This window comes from Anolis sagrei, chromosome 3, assembly GCF_037176765.1.
Source record: "Anolis sagrei isolate rAnoSag1 chromosome 3, rAnoSag1.mat, whole genome shotgun sequence".
NCBI classification, from domain to species: domain Eukaryota; kingdom Metazoa; phylum Chordata; class Lepidosauria; order Squamata; family Dactyloidae; genus Anolis; species Anolis sagrei.
In genome coordinates, this window is record NC_090023.1 from 7,700,943 (window position 1) to 7,723,328 (window position 22,386).

Sequence of the window (22,386 nt, forward strand, 5' to 3'; positions counted from 1 at the left end):
AGAAGGCCCTGTCTCTCGCCCCCACCAGATGCATTTGCGAGGCTGGTGGGATCGAGAGCAGGGCCTCTCCGGTGGATCTTAAACTGCGAGGTGGAACGTAGAGGGAGACAAGTAAGCTGGGCCAGAGCCGTATAGGAGCCGTATAGGGCTTTATAGGCCAAGACCAATTGTGCTTGGAAATAGACTGGCAGCCAGTATTGGTGGCTTTAAACAAGCCACACATTCTCAGTCTCAAAAATGCTATATGTTCACTTCAGGGTTGCCGTAAAACAACCTGAAGGCACACAACAAGATGGGGTTTTCTTGACAAGCTTTCTTCAGAGTGCCTTTGCTTTTGCCTGAGGCTGAGAGTGTGTGACTAGCACAAGATTACCCAGTGTGGTGGAGCAGTGGGTTAAACTCCTGAGCTGCTGAACTTGCTGACCAAAAGGTCAGCGGTTTGAATCTGGGGAGCAGGGTGAGCTCCTGTTGTTAGCATCATCTTCTGCCAACCGAGCAGTTTGAAAACATGCAAATGTGAATAGATCAATAGCTACTGCTCCTGTGGGAAGGTAACAGCACTCCATACTGTCATGCTGGCAACATGTCCTTGGAGGTGTCTACGGACAATGCCGGCTCTTTGCTTAGACATGGAAATGAGCACTAACTCCCAGAGTCAAACACCACTAGACTTAATGTCATGTGAAAACCTTTACCGTCAATAGCCAAGCAGGGATTTGAACCCTGATCTTCAGAGTAATAGTCAAACCACTATATCATCCCGGGGGACTAAATACTGTAAAAACATCAGATACTGTCTGTTCTTGGAAGTTAAGCAGAGTCAGCCCTGATTAGAACTTGGATTAGAACCTGCCAGCAAATACCATGTGGTGTAGATTGTATTTTGGAGGATCCAACAAAAGTACCTCTAAACATTGCCTGCCTAAGGAAACCATCTGAAATTCATAATGGAATAGAGGTTTTGCTATATATCATCCACCCATGTGGAGTATTTTGGAGTTCAGATTTTTGAATAAGTTATGCTCAACCTGCATATATTTATTCTACAGACCAAAATGTACCAAGTCATGAAAGAAGAATCCAATTACAGTGCCAACAGCAGTGATAACACCAAACTCCTGGACCAAAGGAGCAAAAGGCTTCCCATTAAACTATTCAGAGGGTCTTGCCATGCTGAGCAGATCCTTCAGACCCTCAACTCCTATCGGCAGGATGGCATCTTCACAGATGTGGTGCTGGTGATGGGCGGGCAGAGATTTCCTTGCCACCGGGCCACCTTGTCTGCCAACAGTACCTATTTCCGGGCCATGTTTGCTGGGAGGCTCGAGGAAGGCTGCCAAGGCATTGTCAATCTTCAAGCCATGTCTGCTCCCAGCATGAGCCTCGTCCTGGATTATATGTATGGTGGGGATGTATCCATCCAAGAGGACAATGTAGAAGGCCTCCTTGAGCTGTCCAACTTGCTCCAGATTCCCAGACTCAAGGATGCCTGCGTCGCCTTCTTGGAAAGACAGCTTCACCCTCGCAACTGCTTGGGCATCATGAGGTTCGCCAACTCCTTCTCCATCTCTTCTCTGGCTGAGAAGAGCAGGAGATTGGTCCTGGAAGGGTTTGTGGAGGTGTCTCATCATGAGGAATTCCTGGAGCTTGATGCCAAGGAACTTGGAGCATGTCTCTCGAGTGACTGGCTGGTGGTCCCTAAAGAGGAGGTGGTCTTGGAAGCCCTCATGCGATGGGTCCGCCATGACGTGGCTTCCAGGAGAGGGGCTCTGAAGGACCTTCTGGAACATGTTCGCCTCCCACTCTTGGACCCCCTGTACTTCCTGGAGAAGGTGGAAGTGGACAGAATCATCCATCAGTCCAAGGAGTGTCTCCCATTGCTGCAAGAAGCTCGCAAATATTACATCCTGGGAACAGAGGTCAACTCTCAACGATGTAGACCCAGAAGGTAAAAGGGGAAAATTACTAACAATTTCTGCTTGCTTTCTGTTGTTGTTATGTGTCTTCTAGTCGACTCCAACCTATAGTTTGCCATGGCTTTCTTCTTTCGTTCAGAGAGTATTCGGCAGTGACATCACTAGAATTGGTGTCTCCCAGGGCGGAAACTCATAGCGTCACCTCCATGGACCAAAACAGACGACCATGGACCTACTACATGAACCAAACCAGATGACAACATTGTAGCTAAAATATAATAATATTTGAGAAAATCAAAGACTAAAGCTTCCAACATCTAAAATATTATGTGCTTGTAGTGTATGCAAGCCTTGATGATGGTTTCATCAAGGTGTGAAGCATCATTACACAGAAGACAGTTAACCAGAACTCAGGCAACTGGGGGAAATGAAGATATAATACGGCATTTGCCAACCTGTTTTTGTAATATAGAAACAATATTAGTTGGCCTATTTTAATAGTTACTCTCACAGAATCATAGAGTTGAATGAGAATACATGGTCCATCTATTTATTTTTAATTATTTACCGTATTTATATTCCACCCTTCTCACCCCACAGGGGACTCAGGGTGGATTATAATGTACATATACATGGCAAACATTCAATGCCATAGATACACAACATATTTAGACAGAGACGCAGAAGCTATTTAACTTTCCAGCTTTCATGAGGGTATTCTGGCCACCAGGGGAGCTATCGCTTCACTGTCCACTTGTGACACTGATGGAGTACTTCCTCATTCTTTTGCCTGCTTGCTGGAGATTTTATGGCATTGTAAATTAGTTAAATTAGCCTCTCTGCATAAACGGTACCTAAATTTTCTACTTGATAGATGCAACTGTATTTTGGGCTGGAAAGGTTGACAGCAAGCTACACAAATGGTCGGAAACTCACTCCGACCCAGGCTGGCTTCGAACTTATGACCTTTCAGTCAGTAGTCATAGAATCATAGAATCATAGAATCAAAGAGTTGGAAGAGACTTCATGGGCCATCCAGTCCAACCCCCTGCCAAGAAGCAGGAATATTGCATTCAAATCACCCCTGACAGACGGCCATCCAGCCTTTGTTTCAAAGCTTCCAAAGAAGGAGCCCCCACCACACTTAATGCAGCTGACTCTCAGCCAGCTGCGCCACAGTCGCAATGCTAACTCCAACACCTGGAAAAGCACAATCAAAGCACCCCCGACAAATGGCAGCCTCTGTTTAAAAGGCTCCACACTCCAAGTTGGAGAATTCAACTGTTGAACAGCTCTCATGGGCAAGAGGGTCTTCCTAATGTTCAGGTGGTATCTCCTTTCCTGTAATTTGAATCCATTACTCTCAAGCAACCAGAAACTACATTTATTCTGCATCTAGCAGTCCCCACAGGTGCTAGTTAACTGAGAGTCCACTGTAATTGGGTAATTCCTTTGACTGAAGCCCATGGTTACTAGAAGATTCAAAAAGCAAACCAATAGAAAGTTTTAGCCTTGTAGATATATTGAAGTAGTACAGGTAAGTCAGGTACATGACAACATATTTGCAGTTGAATCTAACTACAAAAAAATCATTGGGAAACATTGCACAAAATGGTTTTGACAATTCTTTTGACACTGATGGTGTCATTGGTGTTGTCCGCATGAGGGATTTGGACCCTGGTTTCATGGAGTCCTAGTCCAATACTCAAACCACATTGCATTTCTCCTCTTGCTTTCTATAGCCATGAAATCAAGGGCATTCAAAACAAACCAAAATTGTAGCTAGAACTGGGTTGGTGCCTTACTCTGGAATAAACATTATTATGGAAGGAGACGTGCCTTCTGCAAGATTTCACAAGAGAGGCAACCTCATTCAGTTGTATAAACTGTATAATTCTTTTCCAAGCAATTGCACTTTTCAAGAGGTTTCTTCATCCCCCTATTTCAGCATTTCTGAACTTGGGGGTCAGGACATGTGCCAGATGGGTCACCAAAGACCATCAGAAAACACAATGTTTTCTGCTGGTCATGGCAGCTTGGTGTGGGAAGTTTGGCCCAATTCTATCATTAGTGGAGTTCAGTATTTTCTGATGGTCATGGGGATTCCATGTGGGAAGTTTGAGCCAATTCTATCGTTGGTGGAGTTCAGAATGTTCTTTGATTGTAATGAACTATAAATCCCAGCAACTACAACTCCCAAATGTCAAGGTCTATTTTCCCCAAACTCCACCAATGTTCACATTTGGGCATATTGAGTATTCGTGCCAAGTCCGGTCCAGATCCATCATTGTTTGAGTCCACAGTGCTCTCTGGATGTATGTGAACTACAACTCCAAAACCCAAGGTCAGTGCCCACCAAACCCTTCCAGTATTTTCTGTTGGTCATGGGAGTTCCATGTGCCAAGTTTGGTTCAATTCAATCATTGGTGGAGTTCAGAATGCTCTTTGATTGTAAGTGAACTATAAATCCCAGCAACTGCAACTCCCAAATGACAGAATTAATCCCCACAACCCCACCAGTATTCAAATTTGGGCGTATTGGGTATTTGTGCCAAATTTGGTCCAGTAATGAAAATACATCCTGCATATCAGATATTTACATTACGATTCATAACAGGAGCAAAATTACAGTGATGAAGGGTCACCACAACATGAGGAACTGTATTAAGGGGTTGTGGCATTAGGAAGGTTGAAAAACACTGGTCTATCTTCTGGGGAGTAATTACACCAAATTCTGGAATTTGCAGTGCAGAGAAGAACAGTTAGGATTCAGAGCCCACGATGCCATAAGGCAGAGATATGGCATTCAAAGTGTAATCAAAGTGGGTTGTTGTAGGTTTTTTCGGGCTATATGGTCATATTCTAGAGGCATTCTCTCCTGACGTTTCGCCTGCATCTATGGCAAGCATCCTCAGAGTTAGTGAGGATGCTTGCCATAGATGCAGGCAAAACGTCAGGAGAGAATGCTTCTAGAACATGGCCATATAGCCCGAAAAAACCTGCAACAACCCAGTGATTCCGGCCATTAAAGCCTTCAACAATACATTGTAATCAAAGTGCTATCATTATGTAGTATGAAGGTGCTGTCCAAAAGTTGAACTACTATACCACAGCAGCTATTACAGCTTAAAAGATATTTTCTTGCTCCAGATTCATGGAATTAGCTGAGATGATCATTGTGATTGGGGGCTGTGACAAGAAAGGCTTTTTGAAGCTCCCTTTTGTGGATGCCTTCCACCCAGAGAGCGGCCAGTGGAAGCCACTCCCCAACTTGCCTGGATATACCAAATCGGAGTTTGCAGCCTGTACCCTGAAGAATGATGTCTATATCTCAGGTAAGACGATCTCAAGGAATATCATAGTAGATGCCATGGAAGAGAACCCAAATATGAGCAGAGGTGGGATAAGTAGCGCAGTCACATGTGTCCCCAAAGCTATTCTTTGGGCCTTGACATGTGTTATACTCAAGGCATGTGGCTGAATCCAGCTTTCCATGCCATTATGTGGCCCTCCAGGTGCTGGACTACACCTTATTCTTCATCATTAGACATCATGGTTAGGGTTGATGGAAGTTGTGACACAGTGACATCTGGAAGACTGCAGTTTATTCTATTTAGTCAAGAGAGAGGGGCTTGAATTTGAATACAAGGCTTGTGGATATGATTGGAAGGCCACCATTGATGTGGCCCTCGATAAAAATTAGTTTGATTTCTCTGGCTAGAGTATAGCGGAGTCTCTTTTTCTGGAGGTTTTTAAACAGAGGCTGGATGGCCATCCGTCAGAACTGCTTTGATTTCATACTCCTGCATGTCAGAAGGGGGTTAGACTGGATGGCTCTGGGGATTTCTTCCAGCATTAGGATTCTAGGGGACTCCTGCTCGACTCCGCGTCCATTGTACTGTGGAGTCCCGCAGGGTTCAGTACTGTCCCCTATGTTGTTTAACATATACATGAAGCCGTTGGGAGAGATCATCCGGAGTTTCGGGGTGCGGTGTCATCTGTACGCAGATGATGTCCAACTCTATCACTCTTTTCCATCTGCTACTAATGAGGCTGTTCAAGTCCTGAACCGGTGCTTGGCCGCTGTAACGGACTGGATGAGGGACAACAGATTGAAACTAAATCCAGACAAGACAGAGGTACTCCTGGTCAGTCGTAAGGCCGAACAGGGCATAGGGTTACAGCCTGTGCTGGACGGGGTCACACTCCCCCTGAAAGCTCAGGTTCGCAGTCTGGGAGTTCTCCTGGATTCATCGCTGAGCCTGGAACCCCAGGTCTCAGCGGTGGTCAGGGGAGCTTTTGTACAATTAAAACTTGTGCTCCAGCTGCACCCGTACTTTGGGAAGTCTGACTTGGCCACGGTAGTCCACGCTTTGGTAACATCCCGCTTAGATTACTGCAACGCTCTCTACGTGGGGTTGCCTCTGAAGACTGCCTGGAAGCTCCAACTAGTCCAACGCTTGGCAGTCAGATTACTAACGGGTGCTTGGTACAGGGAGCACACCACTCCGCTGTTACACCAGCTCCACTGGCTGCCAATTAGCTTCCGAGAACAATTCAAAGTGCTGGTGTTAACCTATAAAGCCCTAAACGACTCCGGCCCTGTTTACCTCTCCGAACGTATTCTCCCCTACGAACCATCAAGACCACTAAGATCGTCTGGAGGGGCCCTGCTCTCGGTCCCACCGGCCTCACAAGCGCGCCTGGTGGGGACGAGGGACAGGGCCTTCTTGGTGGTGGCCCCGCGACTCTGGAACTCTCTCCCACTGAAGGTCAGAACCGCCCCGTCTATCCTGACATTCAGAAAATGGGTGAAGATGTGGTTGTGGAGTCAGGCTTTCGATGAATGAGACAGCACCCTAGGATTGTGGATGAAAGATGAGGTATACTTGTTTTTAATATGACGACTGACCACCGTAGTTTTAAATATAGTTGTTATTTTAAATGTGTTATTGTAATTATGAACTATGATATTTTACTGATTGTATGTTTTTATGGTTGTAAACCAGGCTGAGTCCCTCTAAGAGGTGAGAAGCTCGGTATAGAAAACTTTGAAATAAACAATAAATAAATAAATAAAGAATAAATTCTACGATTTCTTCTGGGACCAAAAAGTGGACAATGAATTGCATTTTCAGGACTGGCTTCTTGGCTTTTCAGTAACATCTATATAAATAAAAATGTAATGTTCATCTGTGGGACTCACATAACTCAAAAACCACTGAACGAAATGACACCAAATTTGGACACAAGACACCTACCAACCCAACAAGTGACCATCACTCAAAAAAAAAAAAAACACCAAACACAAAACGGCAAGGACTTGAAAACCCCCAAAAGCAAAAAGATGTTACAGCACGTGCACAAAAATGACCCCCCTGGCCCCGCCCCCCTCTTGCACGGGGGAAAAACAAACAAACAGCTGCAGGGTTGCTTCTGGTGTGAAAGAATTGGCCTTCTCCAAAGATGTTCCTCAGGGTGTGCCCCGATATTTTACTATCCTGTGGGAGGCTTCTCTTTATAGATCTATAAAAGGTCCAGGTGGGAGAAAGAACTCTTTTCTACTTGACCCAAGTGTGAGTGTTGCAATTGCCCACCTTGATTACCATTTAATAGCCTTGCAACTTCAAACCCTGGCTTCTTCCTGCCTGCAGGATACCTTTGTTGGGAGGTGTTACCTGGCCCAGACTGTTTCATGTCTGCAATTCCTCTGTTTTCTGAGGGCCACAGCAACGTGTGGCCGGGCACAGCTAGTGGAAAAAAATGAGTTCTAAACTATTTTCAATATTTCACTACATCCTTCCTCCCAAAGCTATGTCTTTGGCATTTTTCATGACACTACTTTATGGAAACCCCTTTTGCCTTTGCTTTCAAAGGAGGCCATATCAACACCAGAGATGTCTGGCTATTGAGCTCCCGGCTGAACGTCTGGCTCAAGGTTGCCTGCTTGCAAAAGGGCCGATGGAGGCACAAAATGACTGCTCTCTGTGGAAAGGTAGCTCTGTTTACTTCTTCAGGTTGGCTGTTCCTGAAACTCCAGTAGTCTGCAACTCCAAGTAGGAACAGAGCTAGTGATAAAAGAGGCATGCACACACATAATCTTTTTGCAAAAGCTTTGTAGCAAGAGAGCAAGTAATCCTTAGTGGAGGCAGATAAGCAGAAAAGAAAAGCTTCCAAAAAATCATGTTGCACATGCAGAGGCGGCTCTAGGTGATTTTCAATGGTAAGCAAACAGTATTTTGGCGCCCCCTCCCCCCTCAACCAATCATTGATATATATTTTCTGTTTGTCGTGGGAGTTCTGTGTGCCATATTTGGTTCAATTCCATCATTGGTGGAGTTCAGAATGCTCTTTTATTGTAGGTGAACTATACATCCCAGTAACTACACTTGCCGCACTTGCTCCCTTGCCTGGCCCGCTTAGGGTCCGGAGGCGTGCCTGAAGAGAGAGAGAGAGACAGAGGTGGAGATGCCCACCTTTCCTGAAGGTAGGCGCAAAAACAAAGGAGGGAGCGGAGGTGGGAGATTCCTCCAGCCGGAGGGGCTCTCTCTCTTTCTCTCTCTCTCTCTCTCTTGGTCCCAATGGCTGAAGAGAAAGTCAGGAGAAGAGGCGACTTTTGATGCGCACGCTGGGGTCTTCAGACACGCCTCCGGACCTGAAGCGGGCTAGGCATGGCGGCTCCGCTCCTTGGCCCATCCGCGGATTGGGGAGAGGAGAGGAGGAGGGTGGAGTGCCGGGGGATTGGGAAAGGGAGCCAGTCATGGGGAAGGGATCAAATGTGGAGAATGATTGAGCGCCGGCTCTGCTCGCGCACCCGGTGGCCGGGTGGAGCAGGAACGAGAGGGGCTAGGTGAGGCTCAAGGGCCCGGCCCCTTTGGGAAGAGGATCGCCCGGCAGCGAGGCAAGAAAGCCAAGGCTCCCCCCGGACTGCTAGGGCTGTTGTGAGCTGAGGGGACGCTCTTCAAGTGGCAGTTGAGGGGCATTTACAGAGGCGCCTCTGCGCCCCTGGCAAAAAAAAGTGTTCTGCGACCGCTTACTTTGCGTAATGGATGAGCTGCCTCTGTGCACATGTTTATTTAACTGTTTCCGTCGCTGAACTAACACTTCAGTGCTTACTGCTTCACGAACCAGCGAAAACCATTTCAGTGTAGATGTGATACAACTTCATGGGAAAGAAAAGACACACCAAAGTTTTATCACATACCAATACTTCCTTACTAATACAAGGTAATATTGGCATGTGATATGATTGGTTGAGATAGAGAACGTTTACCCTGGTATTTTACCCTGGTATTTTATAGTATTTCAGAGTTACACTGAGAAAGACAAACTGTGAGAGAGCAATATCTAATGCATATGTGATAATCTTTATCTATGTGACCAGCACAACATCTATCAAAAGCTTCTTTGTGACTTGACAGGCTGTTCTTAGAGGTCTGGCACTGCATGGAGCCATAATATCTGGTTGTTAGCCTTGGGTACATAATATAACAACTATAGCATTTTTAGCATATTACAATGGCAGCACTCAGCAAACAATACAGGCTATGGGGAGACGTCAGCTAATGTCAAAGTCAAGGTTATCAAACTCACTAAAATGGATTAGCATACAGCTGAATCCTTAATATTTATTTTACAGAAATTACTAGACAGAATCATAGAATCATAGAGTTGGATGAGACCAAATGTCAAGGTCTATTTTCCCCGAATTCCAAAAGTGTTCACATTTGGGCATATCGAGAATTCATGCCAGGTTTGGTCCAGATCCTGGCATGTAGCCAGTGGGGGGAGGGGGGGAGGGGGGGCTTGAGGAGCTTCAGCCCCCCCCCCCCGAAATTCTCATCGTGGTCCGCAAGAAGGCCTTACTGGTGCATTATTTAAACTGTTATGTAACCCCATTCTGTCCAGAAGCAGGAAAATCGCATCCAAAGCACCCCTGACAGATGGCCATCCAGCCTCTGTTTAAAAGCTTCCAAAGAAGGAGCCTCCACCACATTCCGGGACAGAGAGTTCCACTGCTGAACAGGTCTCACAGTTAGGAAGTTCTTCCTCATGTTTAGGTGGAATCTCCTTTCTTGTAGTTTGAAGCCATTGTTCCATTGTGTCCTAGTCTCCAGGGCAGCAGAAAACAAGCTTGCTCCCTCCTTCCTATGACTTCCTCTCACATATTTATACATGGCTATCACGTCTCCTCTCAGCCTTCTCTTCTGCAGGCTAAACATGCCCAGCTCTTTAAGCCGCTTCTCATAGAGCTTGTTCTCCAGATATCTCAAAGTGCTTGGTTTCTGCTTTTCCTTGGCAGATCTATGCAGTGGGGGGCTATGATGGTGTCTACCGCCTGGCCAGCGTGGAATGCTACGACTCCTTCTTGAATTGCTGGACGACTGTGGCTCCTTTGCCTCTGGCTGTGAGTTCGGCTGCAGTGGTCTCCTGCCTTGGCCAGCTCTATGTGATTGGAGGTGCTCTGGATGACACTGCTAACACAGACAAGGTAATCAGACACTCTCAGGAAGAGCAAGCATTTGTAAGCCCTCCAATGTCATTCTGGAGGATCTAGAATCATAGAATCATAGAATCAAAGAATTGGAAGAGACCTCATGGGCCATCCAGTCCAACCCCCTGCCAAGAAGCAGGAATATTGCATTCAAATCACCCCTGACAGATGGCCATCCAGCCTCTGTTTAAAAGCTTCCAAAGAAGGAGCCTCCACCACACTCCGGGGCAGAGAGTTCCACTGCTGAATGGCTCTCACAGTCAGGAAGTTCTTCCTCATGTTCAGATGGAATCTCCTCTCTTGTAGTTTGAAGCCATTGTTCCGCGTCCTAGTCTCCAAGGAAGCAGAAAACAAGCTTGCTCCCTCCTCCCTGTGGCTTCCTCTCACATATTTATACATGGCTATCATATCTCCTCTCAGCCTTCTCTTCTTCAGGCTAAACATGCCCAGTTCCCTAAGCCGCTCCTCATAGGGCTTGTTCTCCAGACCCTTGATCATTTTAGTCGCCCTCCTCTGGACACATTCCAGCTTGTCAATATCTCTCTTGAATTGTGGCGCCCAGAATTGGACACAATATTCCAGGTGTGGTCTAACCAAAGCAGAATAGAGGGGTAGCATTACTTCCTTAGATCTAGACACTATGCTCCTCTTGATGCAGGCCAAAATCCCATTGGCTTTTTTTGCCGCCACGTCACATTGTTGGCTCATGTTTAACTTGTTGTCCACGAGGACTCCAAGATCTTTTTCACACGTACTGCTCTCGAGCCAGGCGTCACCCATTCTGTATCTTTGCATTTCGTTTTTTCTGCCAAAGTGGAGTATCTTGCATTTGTCGCTGTTGAACTTCATTTTGTTAGTTTTGGCCCATCTCTCTAATCTGTCAAGATCGTTTTGAATTCTGCTCCTGTCCTCTGGACTATTGGCTATCCCTCCCAATTTGGTGTCGTCTGCAAACTTGATGATCATGCCTTCTAGCCCTTCATCTAAGTCATTAATAAAGATGTTGAACAGGACCGGGCCCAGGACGGAACCCTGCGGCACTCCACTTGTCACTTCTTTCCAAGATGAAGAGGAAGCATTAGTGAGCACTCTCTGTGTTCGTCCACTTAACCAATTCCAGATCCACCTCACCGTAGTTTTGCCTAGCCCACATTGGACTAGTTTCCTTGCCAGAAGGTCATGGGGGACCTTGTCGAAGGCCTTACTGAAATCCAGGTACGCTACATCCACGGCATTCCCTGCATCTACCCAGCTTGTAGCTCTATCGAAGAAAGAGATCAGATTAGTCTGACATGACTTGTTTTTGATAAATCCATGTTGACTATTAGCGATGACTGCATTTGTTTCTAAGTGTTTGCAGACCACTTCCTTAACAATCTTTTCCAGAATCTTGCCCGGTATCGACGTGAGGCTGACCGGACGGTAGTTGTTTGGGTCATCCTTTTTTCCCTTCTTGAAGATTGGGACCACATTGGCCCTCCTCCAATCTGCTGGAACTTCTCCCGTTCTCCAAGAACTCTCAAAGATGGTTGCCAATGGTTCCGAAATGACTTCCGCTAGTTCCTTCAATACTCTGGGGTGTAGTTGATCTGGCCCTGGGGACTTGAACTCATTAAGAGCGGCCAGGTATTCCTGAACGACTTCTTTCCCAATTTGGGGTTGGATGTCCTCCAAACCCTCGTCCACTCCATCTTGCTGAGGTTGAAGACTCTCTTTTTGTGAGAAGACCGAGGCAAAGAAGGCATTAAGTAGTTCTGCCTTTTCCCTATCCCCTGTCAGCATTGCCCCATCTTCTCCTCGAAGAGGTCCTATCGCCTCCTTGTTTTTCCTTTTTCTACTGACATAAGAATAGAAGCCCTTTTTATTGTTTTTAATGTCCCTGGCAAGTCTGAGCTCGTTTTTTGCTTTAGCCTTGCGGACCTTTTCCCTACAGGTGTTGGCTATTTGTTTGAATTCTTCTTGAGAGCCATCTAGACCAATGGCTCTCAACCTTCCTAATGCCGTGACCCCTTAATATAATTCCTCATGATGTGGTGACCCCCAACCATAACGTTATTTTCGTTGTTACTTCAGAATTGTAATGTTGCTACTGTTATGAATCGTAATGTAAATATCTGATATGCAGGATGTATTTATATTCACTGGACCAAATTTGGCACAAATACTCAGTACACCGAAATCTGAATACTAGTGGGTTTGGAGGGGATTTTTTTTTGTCATTTGGGAGTTGTAGTCTCTGAGATTTATAGTTCACCTACTATCAAAAAACAATCTGAACACCAATAATGTAATTGAACCCGACTTGGTACACAGAACTCCCATGACCAACAAAAAATACTAGAAAGGTTTGATGGGCATTGACCTTGAGTTTTGGAGTTGTAGTTCACCTACACCCAGAGAGCACTGTGAACTCAAACAATGAAGGATCTGGACCAAGCTTGGCATGAATATTCAATATCCCCAAATATGAACACTGGTAGAGTTTGGGGAAAATAGACCTTGACATTTGGGAGTTGTAATTGCTGGGATTTATAGTTCACTGCCCCCGGTGGTGCAGTGAGTTGAACCACTGAGCTGCTAAACTTGTTGACCAAAAGGTCGCAGGCTCGAATCCGAGGAGTGGCGTGATCTTCCGTTGTCAGCCCCAGCTCTTGCCACCCCAGCAGTTTGAAAACATGCAAATATGAATAGATCAAAAGGTACCACTCCGGTGGGAAGGTAACGGTGCTCCATGCAGTCATGCTGGCCACATGACCTTGGAGGTGTCTATGGACAATGCCGGCTCTTCGGCTTAGAATTGGAGATGAGCACCACACCTCAGAGTCGGACACGATTGGACTTAATGTCAGGGTATAACATTTGCCTTTACCTTTTTATAGTTCAGCTACAATCAAAGAGCATTGTGAACGCCACCAATGATAGAATTGAGCCAAACTTCCCACACAGAACCCCCATGAACAACGGAAAATACTGTGTTTTCTGATGGTCTTTGGCGACCTCTCTGTCACACCCTCACTACCCTTCAGGGGCTCCGACCTCCAGGTTGAGAAATGCTTACCTAAACCTTCCTAGTGAAGTGTTTTTTCTGTGGCTTTATCATTTTTGCGTGGGTTCTGCATCCTTCATGCTCATTGAAGTGTACAACCTACTATATACCTGTATATCTGTTAATCATTGATTATTTCCTCTTCCAGGTCCAGTGTTATGACCCGGAGAAAAATCAGTGGAGGATTTTGTCCCCTGCTCCTTTCGGTCAGCGATGCATCAACGCTGTCAGTTTGGACAACTTGATTTATGTCGTGGGTGGGCTCCTGAGTCATGTCTTCAGCTACAATCCCTTGAATGATACATGGACCAGAGTGGCATCTTTGTCTGAACCTCTAGTAAGGACAATGCCTTGAGGGAAGGGGAGGGGATAAAGAGGATCGCAGTATGCCAGCCAGGAATTTCTGACCTTAATTGTTCAGAACAGTTTCCTGCAAGGTTGGTGAGATAAAGAAAACGTGGGACTAACTCAGGGTGGAAATTCATACAGTTCCAGATGTTGCTAAACTACAAGTCCCAGCAACCTCAACCTGCAAATCTAAAAGCAAGGGATACTAGGAGCTGCAGCATTATCCAGATGGCCATATTCTTCCCAACTTTGGTTTGACTTGCTTTTTGGGACACCAGCTTGGAGACTTTTCAATGTCTTGTGGCTCTCCAGATAGTGTTGTCCTTTAGTTCACAGCATCCATAGCCTGGATAGTCAGTGGTTTAGAATGCTGGTAGTTGCAACATCTGGGAGACTGGGTTGTTGTAGGTTTTTCCGGGTTATATGGCCATGTTCTGGAGGCATTCTCTCCTGACGTTTCGCCTGCATCTATGGCAAGCATCCTCAGAGGTAGTGAGGTCTGTTGGAACTAGGAAAAAGGGTTTATATATCTCTGGAATGACCAGGGTGGGACAAAGGACTCTTGTCTGTTGGAGCTAGGTGTGAGGTGTCACTACCTCTGAGGATGCTTGCCATAGATGCAGGCGAAATGTCAGGAGAAAATGCCTCTAGAACATGGCCATATAGCCCGGAAAAACCTACAACAACCCTGTGATTCCGGCCATGAAAGCCTTTGACAATACATCTGGGAGACTACTTGTATATTACCTCTGGCCAGAAGTTTATTTATTTGTTTGTTTGTTTGTTTGTTTGTTTGTTTGTTTACAATATTTATATTCCACCCTTCTCACCCCGCAGGGGACTCACGGCAGATCACAATGCACATATACATGGCAAACATTCAATGCCATAGACACACAACATATATAGACAGACACACAGAGGCTCTTTAACTTTCCAGCTTCATGAGCTTTTTGAATTCCTAATCTTTGTCATGTATGTAATGTTGAAGGCTTTCATGGCCGGAATCACTGGGTTGTTGTAGGTTTTTTCGGGCTATATAGCCATGTTCTAGAGGCATTCTCTCCTCTAGAGGAGAGAATATAGAGGAGAGAATGCCTCTAGAACATGGCCATATAGCCCGAAGAGACCTACAACAGCCCTTTTGTCATTTATACTTGGCTTTGTTTGTCAGTTTGTGGTGATCTACTAAAAGGAAACTGACAAACAAAGCCAGTATAAAAGACAAAGATTAGAAACAGGGCACATCTGAAAATATGTTTGTCAGTTTGTGGTGATCCACTAAAAGGAGAGGAGTCCCCAGTGGCACAGTGGGTTAAAGCGCTCAGCTGCTGAGCTTGTTGACCAAAAGGTCACAGGTTCGAATCCGGGGAGCGGCATGAGCTTCCGCTGTCAGCCTCAGCTTCTGCCAACCTAGCAGTTCAAAAACATGCAAATGTGAGTAGATAAATAGGTACCTCTCCGGAGGGAAGGTAGCGGCGCTCCATGCAGTCATGCCAGCCACATGACCTTGGAGGTGTCCATGGACAATGCCAACTCTTCGGCTTAGAAATGGAGATGAGCAACACACCCCAGAGGTGGACACAAATGGACTTAATGTCAGGGGAAGGACTTTACCTTATTAAAAGGAAAAAGTCAAGGATTGAGAAATGTCATATTTTTGGATTACAACTCCCAATATCTTCTGATTCTGGAGGGTTTGGGGTTATTGTTTTAAAAAGTCCTAATTCAAAGCTGTGTCAAAAGTAAGCACCCCAAAAACCATGTGTGTTCAAATGTGTTGGGTTAATACAACCAATAGCTCTGCCATCTTTGCCAACCAGACCTTTCAGTTGACTCACAAGGTTATGTTAGTTTACTTAGAAGTAAGTTCTGTACTCATACCAGTCTCATTCTCTTCCGTCAGGAGAGCTGTGGAGTCACCGTCTGCCATGGCAAGATCTTCATCCTGGGAGGTAGAGATGAGAACGGGCAAGGCACTGACAAGGTCTTCGCTTTGGATGTGGCAACAGGCACCCTAGAACCACAGCCCCCTCTGCAGCGCTGCACCAGTTACCATGGATGTGGGACCATCCTGAGGCACACAAGTAGATGACATGGTGCCTGTTGGTCTCCTTCCCTCTTCCCCATGACACTTCCAACCCATCTCAAAAGGACACTGAGTTGGGATGCCCCCTTCCCTGCAAAAGGTGGATTCCTCCCCTACATATTATGGGAATCTTTGTGCCAAGTGTGGTCTTGAGGTCTGTGACTGCTTATGTGAGTGCTGATCTCCTTCACTTTATTTATTTATTATTTATTTATTTACAGTATTTATATTCCACCCGTCTCACCCCGCAGGGGACTCGGGACAGATTACAATGCACATACACATGGCAAACATTCGATTCCAGTTAGATATACAACATAGATAGACAGATGTAGAGGCAAAAGGAAGGAAAAAGGAAGAGGGCCCAACCAAGGGCAAGATGGATGGACTGGCTTGAACCTGAAGGAGCTGGGGGTGGTGACAGCCGACAGGGAGCTCTGGTGTGGGCTGGTTCACGAGGTCACAAAGAGTCGGAAGTGACTGAACGAATGAACAACAACAGAGGCAATCTAACATTCCATCTGTGCCCAAGCTTTTCCAACTTCTGGATTCTGGCTCAATTTTGGCCACAGGGGGAGCTGCCACTTCACCGTCCATTGTGACACCGAGTCTTTGATGAAGTACTTTCTCATTCTTCTGCATGCTGCTGGAAGGTTTTATGGCATCATAAATTAGTTAAATTACACCCCCCCACATACACACATAAGTAGTACCTAAATTTCCTACTTGACAAATGCAGCTTTCGGCTGCATAAGTCAACAGCAAGCTAGACGAATGGCCGGAAGCTCACTGGCCCAGGCTGGCTTCGAACTCATGACCTCTTCGTCAGTAGTGATTTAATGCAGCTAGCTCTCAGGTAACTGCATCACAGCTCGGTCCCCTGCTCCTTCTCCTATGTTATTCTTCCACTTCCTCTTTCCTCTTCTCTTCCTCTCTTTTTTTTTCTCCTTCATCTTTTCCTTCTCCCACTACTTGTCCTCTTCCTCCTTCCTCTGAAGTTAGAGAAGGACAGATTTCAGTTCAACATTAGAAGGAAATTCGTGACAGAGCACTTCATCAATGAAACCAATGGTAGGGGTCTCCTTCTCTGGACAGCTGCCTGCTGGGGATGCTTCAGTTGGAGATTATGCATTGAGTAGTTGGTTGGACTAGATGTCCCATAGGACTCCTTCCAACTCTGTGATCCTATGACTCCCTTCTCCTTCATTCTTTTTTCCTTGCCTTCTATCTCATTTTTCTTTGCCTGGTTTCTTGTCAGTGTTGCATTAAAGTCAACATTGACACTGAAATACAACACCGCCTGAGCTCTGCGAGTGCAGCATTCTTCCGAATGAAGCACAGAGTGGTTGCGGACTGGGACATCCGTAGGGATACCAAGGTGCTTGTTTATACAGCTATTGTCCTCCCAACCCTGCTATATGCCTGCGAAATGTGGACTATCTACAGACGTCACACTCATAGAATCATAGAATCAAACAGTTGGAAGAGACCTCATGGGCCATCCAGTCCAACCCCATTCTGCCAAGAAGCAGGAATATTGCATTCAAATCACCCCTGACAGATGGCTATCCAGCCTCTGCTTAAAAGCTTCCAAAGAAGAAGCCTCCACCACACTCCGGGGCAGAGAGTTCCACTGCTGAACAGCTCTCACAGTCAGGAAGTTCTTCCTCATGTTCAGATGGATTCTCCTTTCTTGTAGTTTGAAGCCATTGTTTCGCATTCTCGTCTCCAGGGAAGCAGAAAACAAGCTTGCTCCCTCCTCCCTGTGACTTCCTCTTGAAAGGGTCTTTGAGCAAAATTTGCAAATGCTAAGGGGCTTTAAAATGAAAAGCCAGCAAATCAGCAAATTCGCAATAAGCTGAGCAGGAACGGAGTGCAGGAAATACAGACAGGAAGGAATGGTGGTTTCTGTTACTTTCTTTTGTTAAAGGTCAAAAATGTTTTTCTTGAAAGCGCAGAGGTCGCATGTACAGAAAGATACTTTCCATCAAAAAGGTCAAAATTATTATTCACAAGAGGGGTTTTCCCCATGCGTTTGTTTGTACTGAGGTATAAAGTTTGCAGATTTCAGGGGAGAAGGGTGGCGGTCATTTTGAAGGGCAACATCTGCGCATGCTGCCGGCTGTCCGTCGTTTCTTCATGAAGAAACTAAAATAAAAACCTTGTTTTTTTATCTTTCATTGGGACTGACTCCTTCCTTCCGCGCTCCCACGACCTGGACCTGGAAAGGCCCAATCAAGGGTCTCTAACACTCTCACATATTTATACATGGCTATCATATCTCCTCTCATCCTTCTCTTCTTCAGGCTAAACATGCCCAGCTCCTTAAGCCGCTCCTCATAGGGCTTGTTCTCCAGACCCTTGATCATTTTAGTCGCCCTCCTTTGGACACTTTTCAGCTTGTCAATATCTCTCTTCAGTTGTGGTGCCCAGACCGCTATGAAGTCGTAACGAAACTAATGTTATGGTTGGGGGTCACCACAACATGTGGAACTGTATTAAGATGTTGTGGTATTAGGAATGTTGAGAAACACTGACTTAGGGCCCTTCCAGACAGGCACTATAGCCCAGGATTTGATCCCAGGATTTTTGTTTACCCCAAGTTATCTGGCAGTGCAGACTAATCCAGTTTAAAGCAGAAAACCTGGGGTCAGATTCTGGGATATAAGGCCTGTCTGGAAGGACCCTTAGAGGTCTCTCATTCATGGGGTCTCCATGAGCCAAAGCAGCTAATGACAACAAAAAACAGTTCCCAGTCAGGCCTCCTTCCCATTATAAAGATGCATCAACACCATTTTATTTTAACTTTTAGGAGATGTTGCCTGTGGATTCTGGGTCAGAATTGAAAGGCGAGTATTTAAGAATAGCATTTAAGAACAGCAGAATGGGGTTGCCCAAAGTTGCAGGGTATTCGATTAGGGCTGGGCGGTTTCGTTCGTTAATTTTGTAATTCGTTATTAATTCGTTTTTTTAAATAATGAAGCAATATTGAACCATTCAGGAGCACTCAGTTCTTGTGGGTTTTTTCGGGCTATATGGCCATGTTCTAGAGGCATTTCTCCTGACGTTTCGCCTGCATCTATGGCAAGCATCCTCAGAGGGTCTGTTGCAATTAGTACAATGGGTTTATATATCTGTGGAATGGTTGGGGTGGGGCAAGGAGCTCTTCCCTGCTGCAGTTAGGTGTGAATGTTAGCTAATCACCTTCATTAGCATTTGAAGGCCTGCCTGAGTCTGGGAAAATCTGTTGCTGGGAGTTGTTAATCTGTGCCTGGTTTCTTCCTCTCTGATGTTTAGCTGTTAAAATTTTAGAGTTTTTTAAAACTGGTAGCCAGATTTTGTTCATTTTCATGGTCTCTTCCTTTCTGTTGAAATTGTCCACATGCTTGTGGATTTCAATGGCTTCTTTGTGTAGTCTGACATGGTGGTTGTTGGTGTAGTCCAGCATTTCTGTGTTCTCAAATAATATGCTGTGTCCAGGCTGGTTCATCAGGTGCTCTGCTATGGCTGACTTCTCTGGTTGAAGTAGTCTGCAGTGCCTTTCATGTTCCTTGATGCGTGTCTGGGCGCTGCGTTTCTGCGTTTGTGCATTTCTGGGCACAGAAATGCTGGACTACACCAACAACCACCATGTCAGACTACACAGAGAAGCCATTGAAATCCACAAGCATGTGGACAATTTCAACAGAAAGGAAGAGACCATGAAAATGAACAAAATCTGGCTACCAGTTTTAAAAAACTCTAAAATTTTAACAGCTAAACATCAGAGAGGAAGAAACCAGGCACAGATTAACAACTCCCAGCAACAGATTTTCCCAGACTCAGGCAGGCCTTCAAATGCTAATGAAGGTGATTAGCTAACATTCACACCTAACTGCAGCAGGGAAGAGCTCCTTGCCCCACCCCAACCATTCCACAGATATATAAACCCATTGTACTAATTGCAACAGACCCTCTGAGGATGCTTGCCATAGATGCAGGCGAAACGTCAGGAGAAATGCCTCTAGAACATGGCCATATAGCCCGAAAAAACCCACAAGAACTGAGTGATTCCGGCCATGAAAGCCTTCGACAATACATTCAGGAGCAACTAAAAATCAAAACGAATTTTTCAATTTGTTTCGTAATTGTTTCGTAATTGTTTCGAAATTGTTTCGAAATCGTTTCGTTATTATTTCCGGATGTCTGGTGCAAGTTTTATAGTTGTTGTTTGTTTTATCAGTGAAAAAAAATACAATTATCACACCAACAGACAACAACAGAGGGAGAGGGAAGCTTTGGAAGTTCCCCCTGTCCCATTTGGAGGTTTTTTTAGCGTATTGCGCAATTGCGTCCACCATTAACGAATCGATTCGTAATAGATTCGTAATTGTTTCGTAATTGTTTCATAATTTACGAAATTTCGTAAATTTCAAACTTTGTTAAAGAAATATTTCGGAATTCTTTTAAAAATCGAAACGCAAAAACCCCCTAAAAACGAATTTTTCCGTGGTTGCCCAGCCCTATATTCGATCTCTAAAGCCACAAATTTAGGAATCTGTTTTAGTGTATTAGTGTCATCCAGGGCTATGATTTTTGCCATCCTAAAAAAACCCCCTATCTCCCTGCGGCGTCGGCCTGTTTCTTCCTAGCGGACCAATTTAACGGTCCTCGGCCCCCAAATTAGCCATCATTATCTCTCTTTTTTGCAGCTCCCAGATGGCGGGGGTGACCCTTAATCTCTGTTAATCGCCTGGCATCGCTTGGCTCAGCTGGGGCCCTTCCATGCTGCTCTTTGTTGCTCTTTTGAGGCGTCCGCTATCGATTCTCAGCAGACGGAGGCACACCTCATTTTAAAGCGCATACATATACAATGAAATCTACAAAGGATGGAGAATGGAGAGTGGAAATTGTTGAGATTAGCTGCCCTTTAGCGTGGTACTCCTGCAAACTGACGAATGTCTAAATGAGAGAGAGAAAGGGATTTAAATAGAGTCGGCACACGTCTTAGTGAGAAATGAATGGGCCTTGGGGACACAAAACGCATCAACGGCACAAAATGGGCTCGTTTATTAATCAGACAAGAGAAGCTACAATGCTGTGGCCGATTTGACACTGGCATATAAATCTCTGCTACTGTAATTATATTGGAAGCTGTAGCATGGTAACTGGACTCTGCCATGGGATAGCTCTCCCCAATCTCCAGGTAATGACTTATCATGGGGCCCAGGTACTATGTACTTATTTAGGCAATCCCTTGTAGCCTGAGGATGATGGTCCTCCAAGTGTAGTGTCTTGGCGCTGGGTCCGTAGGTGGCTGTGGAGCCCTATTCTTGGCCCACATGTTCTCCCGCAGTGAGGACATCGGTTTCCAAGTGGAAGGCGGTCTTCCAAGATCGGTGTACTGGTGGTGGGTCCGTAGGTGACTGTGGAGCTCTATTCTTGACCAGCATGTTCTCCCGCAGTGAGGACATTGCTTCCCAGGTGGAAGCAGTCCTGGTCAGGGTTGGCTTGATGCGCCTTAATCTTGGCACGTTTCTCCCTTTCACCCTCTGTTCATGCCTCTGCAGCACTGCTGGTCACAGCTGACCTCCAGTTAGAATGCTCAAGGACCAGGGCTTCCCAGTTCTCAGTGACTGTGCCACAGTTTTTAAGATTGACTTTAAGCCCATCTTTAAATCTCTTTTCCTGCCCTCCAATGTTCAGTTTTCCATCCTTGAGTTCGGAGTAGAGCAACTGCTTTGGGAGACAGTGATCGGGCATTCGGACAGCATGGCCAGTCCAGCGGAGTTGATGGAGTAGGAGCATCACTTCAGTGCTGGTGGTCTTTGCTTCTTCCAGTACGCTGACATTTGTCCGCCTGTCTGACATTTGTCCGCCTGTCAACTCCAAAACTGACCTTGAGTTTTGGAGTTGTAGTTCAGCTACATCCAGAGAGCACTGTGGATTCAAATAATGATAGACCAAACTTGGCACGAATACTCTTTTTTCCTGCCCTCCAATGTTCAGTTTTCCATCCTTGAGTTCGGAGTAGAGCAACTGCTTTGGGAGACAGTGATCAGGCATTCGGACAGCATGGCCAGTCCAGCGGAGTTGATGGAGTAGGAGCATCGCTTCAGTGCTGGTGGTCTTTGCTTCTTCCAGTACGCTGACATTTGTCCACCTGTCTGACATTTGTCCGCTTGTCAACTCCAAAACTGACCTTGAGTTTTGGAATTGTAGTTCAGCTACATCCAAAGAGCACTGTGGACTCAAATAATGATAGACCAAACTTGGCACGAATACTCAATATGCCCAAATGTGAACACTGGTGGAGTTTGGGGAAAATAGACCTTGACTTTTGGGAGTAGTAGTTGCTGGGATTTATAATTCACCTACAATCAAAAAGCATTCTAAACACAGCCCACAACGGAGCTGCACCAAATTTGGCACACTACGTACCTGGCCAATGTTGCATACTGGTGGGGTTGTGTGCAAGGGGTGGCTCAACCCATTACGCAAAGTAAGCCTTTGC

General features: G+C 45.6%; 1 protein-coding gene across 1 annotated transcript; it reads left to right on the forward strand.

Moving 5' to 3' along the window:
• Window positions 1-1,019: 1,019 nt before the first annotated feature.
• KLHL35 (kelch like family member 35) lies at window positions 1,020-16,022 on the forward strand. The gene is given in 7 exon segments (XM_067466460.1): window positions 1,020-1,948; window positions 5,067-5,251; window positions 7,793-7,911; window positions 9,338-9,394; window positions 10,219-10,407; window positions 13,605-13,793; window positions 15,711-16,022. Coding segments are annotated over 7 exon segments (1,857 nt in total). The 3' UTR covers window positions 15,900-16,022.
• The last annotated feature ends 6,364 nt before the right edge of the window (window positions 16,023-22,386 follow it).